The sequence below is a fragment of the Haemaphysalis longicornis genome, unplaced genomic scaffold (assembly GCF_048455015.1).
Source record: "Haemaphysalis longicornis isolate Haplotype H1 unplaced genomic scaffold, Haemaphysalis longicornis Haplotype H1 scaffold_7, whole genome shotgun sequence".
NCBI lineage: Eukaryota > Metazoa > Arthropoda > Arachnida > Ixodida > Ixodidae > Haemaphysalis > Haemaphysalis longicornis.
Window position 1 is genome coordinate 20,231,328 of NW_027526422.1, and position 8,676 is coordinate 20,240,003.

Below are 8,676 nucleotides of genomic sequence, written 5' to 3' on the forward strand. Positions count from 1 at the left end.
AAACGTGTCCTCTTTCCGCTGCCAATTACATTTGGCGGTAGTCCAACACTTTGACCTTGCCGCTCGGAAAGAATTGCGAACTTCTGAGTCAGCCCAACTTGTCCCTGCAATGTTCGTAATTATTCAGATACGTTCAACCTGAATCGATCGAAAATGTCGTGCTCCGCATAATCGTGCTTTCATAACCCTCCGAGACGACGAAGAGCATGCAGAGCACGATCCCACGGCTAATGCGGATCGACAGGATTACAGGCAGCGTCGGAGATCAAAGGCATGCGGTCATTGAAGGCCGCACGAAGACGGATATGCTATTCTAGTTCCGTGCCACGATGGAGAGCACGGAGAGAGAGAGAGAGAGAGAGAGAGAGAGAGAGAGAGAGAGAGAGAGAGAGAGAGAGAGAGAGAGAGAGAGAGAGAGAGAGAGAGAGAGAGAGGGGGGGGACGGTTGGTCCTTTGATCGCATTTAACATAAAGAGTCGGGAGGTCGCGCAGATATAGATAACCCAGCTGCTTTTAAACGCCTTGACCATGGTTTGGTTTGATTGATTGATTGTACGGTTTAACGCGCCGACTCAACGCAGGCGATGAGGCGCGCCGTAGTGGAGGGATCCGGATTAATTTTCACCACCTGGGGATCTTTAACGTGCGCCGAAATCTCGAACACACGGGCGTTTTTGCTTTTCGCCTCCATCAGAAAAGCGGCCACCGCGGCCGGGAATCCAACCCGCGACCTCGTGCTCAACAACGCAACGCCTTAGCCACTGAGCCACCGCCTTGACAATGTGCAGAACACCCTTAATCAGTGACTTAAACTAAATTGGGAAGGACGAGATATCGCCTTTCGCCAGCGACTCGATAAATAACATAATTACAAAGAAGCCACCCTTATCCCTCCCATTTTGACCTGCCCACGGCGACGAATTTTTAAGGGGTCGAGTAGAACACACTCGGTGAGCACATGACCATGAGTGAGGGAGCCCGAACATTCCCATGATTTTTTTTTTGTACCACACATTGCGGATTCCGTATATAAAATTGCAGATTATATAAGCTAGTTTGTAATCACCTAACAGTTCGATATATCCGGGTAAACATATAGCGGCCTTGAGGCGTGCTCTTTTCGTGCGAGGGATTTCACGAGTAAGTCGGTTTTTTTCTGTTGTTGTTTAAAGTTGCCGCCGAGAGAAGAGAAAAAAAATGAGAGAAGGATACCGGTACACGACGCTATAAGCTGAGCAACATCAGCGTATACGAGTGCATTCAGCATTACCCTAATTAGTAATGACAAGAAAAAAGCGCGCGAAGACCGGACGGGGGGAAAAAATAGAAACAGATCTGCGGTGACATCTTCCCGTTTTATTTAGCATGAGTATACGTGTAAACCCGTTCACGTTCGCGTCATGCAAGAATACGCTGACTCCAATTAACTGAAGGTGCAAATTGAAGACGGCGCCGCCCTACTATCTACTATGCTGCGTGGGCAACGGCGATAACCTGTTGATCAGCGTGTTCGTACAGCACAAGAAGTCCGACTCTTGCTTGCTGTTGTACAGCAAAGCTGGCCGGAAGAAGGTAGTTGCGAATGGGGCTCAGAAACATCAAAGAAAACTCCTGTGTGATTCTAACAAGAAGTCAGCGATAAAAAAACGTGTATTTGGGCCGAAGAAAATGAACAAGGAAAACATTTTTTTTCGGCGGCAAAAGCTATATCAAAGCAGCAGCTTTTCTTTGTTAAAGTTGTGCGCATTGTTGGGCTAGTTGGTTACATGATACCGAAGATATATTGTTAGCGCCGAAAGACGGGACATAGGTTAGGAATAGCGTTTGTCTCGTGTATTCCTATTCTGCGTTTAGTCTTTCTGCACAAATATGTCGTCTGCACTTTCGACGAAACCAGTCCATGATTTAAAAAATATATAGTTTAAGAAATTCGTGATGGTGGCAAACGCTCGTCCGTTCGGACACCGCTCACAAAAACTGGCTTCTCTTTTCACGCTGTAAACCAACTTAAAAATATCCATCCTTCTCAGGGCTCCAAAAAAAGAGTGAGCGGGGTTTACATTACAATAGATGCGGCAATACGCAACGACCACGGCCTCCAAATATCGCTTCATTAGAAGGCATAAGCCCAACACAGCGCGGAAACGCGGTTGAAAAGCCAGTTATCAAAAAAAAAATACAGACCGGAATAACACACATGCTCTTCTATTTCCAATGTTTTTCATCAACGAAACCTGTCACGGGACAATTAATAAAGAGAGAAATGATGAAAAATGAAGGTTACTTAGACAGCTGGACAGCCTGGAGCCGATCGCTGCGTTCATCAAGCCGCCCATGACACCTCGAACGTGGCAAAAGCCGTTTCCGGAAAGAAAGAAATAAGTGACAGCCCACGCATTACGACTTGGAAGTGTTTTCTGGTAAAAATGAACCGGAGAACAGGAGATGGCGCCGGTCGTATCTGTTAACATGCATTCCCCCGCATCACGAAGCATGCGCCGCTGCTTTCGAAGCCCACGATACGTTTTGGAATCCGGTCGTCGCTGTCATGCCTATAGTGCGGCTTGCTTGGGCAATGCCAACACGTGTGGATTCCGGCAGAAAAAAACATCACAGGAGTGCAAAGCCTATAGGACGACAGCGAGCGGCCTTGACCTTTTCTTGGCTCTCAACTCTTTTAAAAAGATAGCTAGCATGAACCGACATGCCCAGTTTTCTACAACTCTGAAACATGTTTACAGATGTCGGGTATATTTGGGACAAAGAACGGACGCACCACCCGAGTAGTAACACAATGGCTGCAGAGAGACGGAGTGCGAAGTATAGTAGGGTAGAGACAACTCCGTTTACGAACGGGATGTAGAAACATTCAGGAAAAGAACGTGAGATGACGCAGGGTTGAAAGAAGAAGATAATTATGGCAAGAAAGCAAAGAAGGGCGGTAGTGAAACAAAGGAACACACCTAAGCCCGCGCGCGACAAAAGTACCGGATCCCCCCCGCTTCCAAAAAAAAAAAAAGTCCGGAAGATATCAACCAGTTAGCGCATGAACTGAAAGGGCTCGAGCTAGCGGACGCAGAACACGCTTACTTGCTTTACGTTTTTCTGGATTTCAATACGAAGCCACCCCGTCGTATACAAATGCGCGAATCGCTCCTCGGGTACTTCATTGTTTTTTTTCTCGAGTCATCACACCCGGCTCATGTTCCCTAATGTGGGTCAGCACGTCAAAGGCAGAAAATCAGCTGCGAAAACGCGGCTAATCTTGCAGCAGTTGGCATCAAGACAACCGTTGGTCCGTCGCCATTCTGCAAACGGCACAATGGCCAGCGCGCTTGTTTCACCTGTTCCTGCTTCGATCCCCGCAGTACGGCTCAAGTTTTCAGCAAAGCCGGAAAGCCGCGCGTCTCTTCAACATCCCGTCGCGTGTGGCTTCATTGCGTCAAAGTGCGCAACCATTGCCTAGATTAACAGGGCGAGCGGTGAGACTCCACGAAAGCAGAGCGCGGGCGGGAGCACGGCGTGTCGTCGATTGAGCCGAGGGAGCGCAACGCCAGGAGACGTGGGAGCTTGCCGCCGGCGCGGCGGGCGTAGGAGCACTACCCGTGCAACGGAAAAGCCCAGGCTCGTTTGCAGTGAAAGAAAGAAAAAATCGCGGCTAGAGGCCAAGTATAGCAGCACGCTGGCCTCTCTCCTCGCCCGCATCCGCGCGTTAAAACTCTAACCACGCATGCGACGCAAACTATTTCTTTCCAGTAGCAAGTTCAACGAAACTTGGAAATCAAGGTTAAAAACTGGGACGTGGTTCGACACGCCCGGTCAGGGTATACTAAACTCGCGTATGCACCGTGCATTTCTACGCATTCGCTCACCACCGCGCTAGCAAAGTTTTTCCCCGCAAGACTCGAGCTTCCATGCGTGCCGTAAGTGGATTTATTTTTTCCAAGAGTTATAGCTGAAACGTTTCCTCGTCCTTTTCTCTTTTTTTCTTCTCGGGGTTACGCGTAGATGTTGCCTCGGAGGACTACCTAGCCGTCAGACTCTCGGGACGAATAATATTCGTGCCGGCGGCAAGGTCACCGCCGAGTGAGAGCCTCAACCGGTTGCAGGTTTCGTCGCGCTTGGAGTGGAACTAGCGATCGCGCCTCCGCGTCTGCAGAAGGTGTGACGCAACGAGTCCGCAGTCTTATCTCGATATACGGCAGCGGACGTCCGTGGGTAATCCTCAGGCGCAATCGCGCGTACTTACTTGAAAGAACCACGGAAGACGCAAGAGAAACGATAAGCTAGGAAAACAGCCGTTATGCGCTAACGTTAGAAACGTGTGTCTTTGATGCAGTAATACTTCTTTTTTACTTTGTTGTTATGCTTCCATATTGTTATCTTCGTGAAATTGGCTGATGTTAAGACAGGAAAATAGAACGTGATACGCATCTGCGAACTGACGGCAATGCTTTGCTTCACGCGCGCGCACCCGTGCCTAGTGGGGAAGTGACCGGCACAGGAACGTGCAAAGCTGGAGTCGATGAATGAATTTATTGTCAAGAAAAAAGGAAAGGAAAGACCACCAGCAGGCGTCATTGTACGTTTATGGTTTTGTTTCAAACTCCCATAAAAAGAACCCCCGCAATAAGATTTCTTTTGCTAATTTTAGGACACCATAAAAAAAGGCCATTCGCCATTCGACCAGCTGACAGACAGAATTTGTGACAGAGCGGTCGAGCTGCAGTTAGTAATCATTTGGAAAGGCCTTTACGTCACCTCAACCCTATCTCTCCTTGCACTGTCGAATGGCTGGTACTGCATTCTTCCGGTTGATGAACGTCTACGCGAACAGCAGAGGGGGCAGACCGCAGCTTTGGTCACCCACTCACCCTTTCGTGAAGCGATCGCAGGTCGTTGGTGATGATCTGGGGGCGTGGCGGCGGCGGTTCCTCGTCGGAGTCGTCGCACTGTTCGAGTTCGGCGTCGATCTCCTGCTCGAACTGCACCAGCAGCGGCGCCAGCATGCCCAGCCTCGCTCCGCGACGGGCCACTTCGAGCAGGCACAGGATGAAGCTGCGTTCGTTCTTCCTCATCACCAGGTCCTCCGTCTCGAAGAGCAGGCACTCCTTGATGTTCAGCGCGCGGCAGAAGGCGATGAAGTTGGACACGTTGTCGCGCGCCTGGAAGGTGCCGCGCTGGACGTCGGCGCGGAACACCACGTCGCGGTCGGGCAGCGAGGCGAGCCGGTTCTCGGACCGAGCAGTCTCGAGCACTTTGTTGGCGTGCCTGCACAGCACGACGCCGTCGTCGAGCGAATCGAAGAAGTTCTCGGGCGTCAGTTTGAGCCCGTACAGCGTGTTCATCCACTCGGCCAGGTCTTCTTTCATGGCCCACAGGTACTCCTCGCTCGACTTGAACGGCCGCAGCGGCCGGATCTCCAGGCGCACGGCGCCCAGATCGTACGCGGTGGAGCACATGGCTTCTGTCGCTGGCCGGCCGGCCCGCCTCGCGTAAGGCACACTCACCGAGTACACACACAGCACACACGCGCCGCGCACGCACCGAGACGTCACTCTCCGAACGGCGCCTCTCTTCACTCGCCGGTCGTGTTTGGAGCGAAAGGCCGTACGCGCTCCGCTACACCGCCCCGTCCATCTCACTCGCTCCGCAGCCCGACGGCTTTTCACTCTCGACGCGCGCCGTGCGCCTTCGTCAGCGCGCGAACTCCTCGCTGCGGCACTGGGTCACGTGGCCAACGCGCGCGCGCCGTTACGACGCTCGCGCCATCTATTTTGTCGCCTCGCAAACGTACCGCGCCGAATCCCGTTGCGGAGTCGCTGCGCGGCAAGTGCGAAAAGCCGATTGAGCCACGTGCTTGGAGAAAAATAAACGGAGGGAAAGAGCGGACGGTTGACTTCTTTTCAAACACCGTATGGAGCCATCCGTGGGCGGGTGAGATATTGAGGCCGAGGTCGAGTTTTCGTCGAATGCCGGTCAAGAGTGTCTGCCGAGGCGCGCGCGTCTCCATCTCTCCGCTCGAAGAGGGCATCGGAAACCCGTGCGAACAGTCCTCTGGCCTCAACTCACGCCCACTGAAAGGTCAAGCGGGTCTATCCTTTTTACACCTCTTTCAAGTTTGAAGACAGCCCATAACGGAAACAACGTTGGCACACTCGAGGACGTGTCCCGAGACAGATGGATATGCATCGTGCCCTAGATTGATTTTAACCTCCTGCTCTCTGCGAGAGAGCCATCCCACCTAAGGTCTTCCTTTCCCAAGTCACCCAACAAAAGTAAAATGAAGAAATTAAAAGCCATGGAATCTGTGTTAGGGTTGAAGGATGGGTCTTGACGAGGTCGCGACTGGAAGATAGAGCTCCTTGCTCGTCTGGTGTTTTCTTTGGTAGGCTTAACAAAGCACTGGTGGCGGTTTCATTCGGGTATAGCGAGATTTGGGTGTAACTAGTATAATGATCCTAGCAATTCATTTTTGTATAGTAGTGAAGGCGACAATAAATTAGGCCGGCATATAGGATAGCGGCTTGCGCATTGATCCGACAATTTCCCTTTAATAGTTTCTGTTCTACTTTATTATTAACATTTGCTTAAGCGGCGAAAGTAGACACATGCGGCGTTTCACATGGACCGGCACATTCCTTAGTCGAGTCAACATAAATGTTGCAGCACTTAAATGTCGTTCGTGTCATCTGTGTGATGAATACGGTTCACAGGGTACGGAAACAATGTTTCCAGGGCAAAGAAAAAATATTTGTTCATACTGATATAACTCTTTGTGGGACACCAAATTTTACGCATAAAAATGCAATTTGAAATGAATGATTGCCACTAATTGCGTGTGAGTAGTAACGTAGCTGCGTGATAGTTTCATTTTATTACCTTAATATAATGGTATAAGTTTTACAGAAGTGCATGCTCAGCGCAACAGTAGAAGAAGGTAAGGGAACTAAAGTGTCATGCGTTGTGCCTGGGCAGTCATGGACAAATGAAACGCCAACACGAAAATACGAACCGGAACACACAAATAGCGTGATTTCCTTTTACGCAAGTCAAATTGACGCATCATTTAATTACAGCAATAAAGTTGGGAAATGTGGCTTTCCAAATGTACCAATAGTGTTCCCTTATTCGACCTCCACTAACTGCATTTTTTTAATCTTGCGTGCTTTGGTTCATATCTTCGTGTTCGCATTTCACTTCCCTATGACCGTACGCCCCCTTCTCGTTGCGGGCCGCGGGAATATTATGAGTTCTCTAACAACCGATTCTTCCGCTACATCGCTACAATTACAACTGAAACCATGTTTCTTGTTCAGTTAAAGTCAGACTCGGAGTAAAGCCACAAAAGCAGCTGCATAAGGCGCCCAGTAATGGGGTTGCGCGCCGCGTGTATGAAGTTGTGCCCTTTGCAGCACCCGAATTGCTTGAAGAAGAAACAGCGGTTAATCGACACTGTGTGTAACCATTTTTTTTTTCTTTTAACATCAAGTTCGCTTTAGGAACTTTATTAGGTGCCAACTAGCGAGTACCAAACGCCATCCGGGTATCATAACCTTGAATTTGTATTGTTGGGGGCAAAGTTTGACAGCATCCAATGTAAGATGCACCAAGAATGAACCACACACGCAAAACAAAATGGCACACGTTCACCAAGTAGCCGCCCCCTTTTCCCTTTATGCAAGGCCTCCGCTGCGCCAACCTAATCGGGTACCATTAATGAACCATTTATCGTTGTCAGTGCACGATAAACGCTCATGGGCGTCCGGAGGGGGGGGGGGGGGGGGGTCGAGGGGGGGCAACTGCCTCCCCCCCCCTTTCCCTGGAGATTCAGATATTTTTATGCACTACAAAAAAGCTGCACAGCTTGGTTGGCCCATAATTAAAATAACTTTGCCCTGAAGGACGGAAGAGAGGAGAGAACGACACCGACGTTCTCTCCTTTGTCCCGTCCTTGTAGGCTTCATCACGCGTTTTACGCCGATGACATCACAATATGGACAGACACTGACTCCATAGGAAAAATCCAAGACTCACTTCAACAGGCTACGGATGCCTCATCAGTCGGGCTTCAATGCTCGCCACAAAAATCGGAACTTACCGTCGTACGCAAACATCACCCTACTTCACACATAGGACCGATTTGTATGTGCACCTCGACGGCCATACCATACGACCCAGCTCCTCACTTCGAATTTTAGGCCTTATCATCCAGGCCAACACACGTAATGATCAAACATTATTGAGGCTCTCCAAGGCGTTTCAGCAAGTCTCCAACATGCTTCGACGCGTTTCGAACCGCTGCCGGGGCATGGAGGAGAAAGATCTCATTCGACTGGTTCAAGCTCTCCTGATTTCGCGAGTAACCTATGTAACACCTTACCTTACCCTCACCAAAAGTGACACGGAAAGCATTGATCGATTAATCCGCAAAGCTTCTAAGCAAGTATTAAATCTACCTACGAACACTTCGACGGCCCGTCTCCTACAAATTGGCCTCCACAATACGGTATCCGAGCTTATTGAAGGCCACCTATCAAGCCAACGGCTCCGTTTAACACAAACACCTGCAGGGCTAGCCCTCCTAAACAGCCTCCATGTCACATTCCCGCAATCTACTGTCTGTCAGCCTCTCCCTGACCATTGGAGAAGTAACATCCAGGCTCGCCATTTACC

General features: G+C 50.0%; 1 protein-coding gene across 1 annotated transcript in view; it reads right to left on the bottom strand.

The window, feature by feature from the left end:
- Positions 1-5,698, bottom strand: part of LOC144144690 (uncharacterized) — a 218,644-nt gene extending 212,946 nt beyond the window's left edge. The window contains exon 1 of the mRNA XM_077676221.1: positions 4,875-5,698. Within this exon, the coding sequence (XP_077532347.1) occupies positions 4,875-5,462 (588 nt within the window). The 5' untranslated portion in view covers positions 5,463-5,698. The remainder of the gene's footprint in view (positions 1-4,874) is intronic.
- Positions 5,699-8,676: the final 2,978 nt, after the last annotated feature.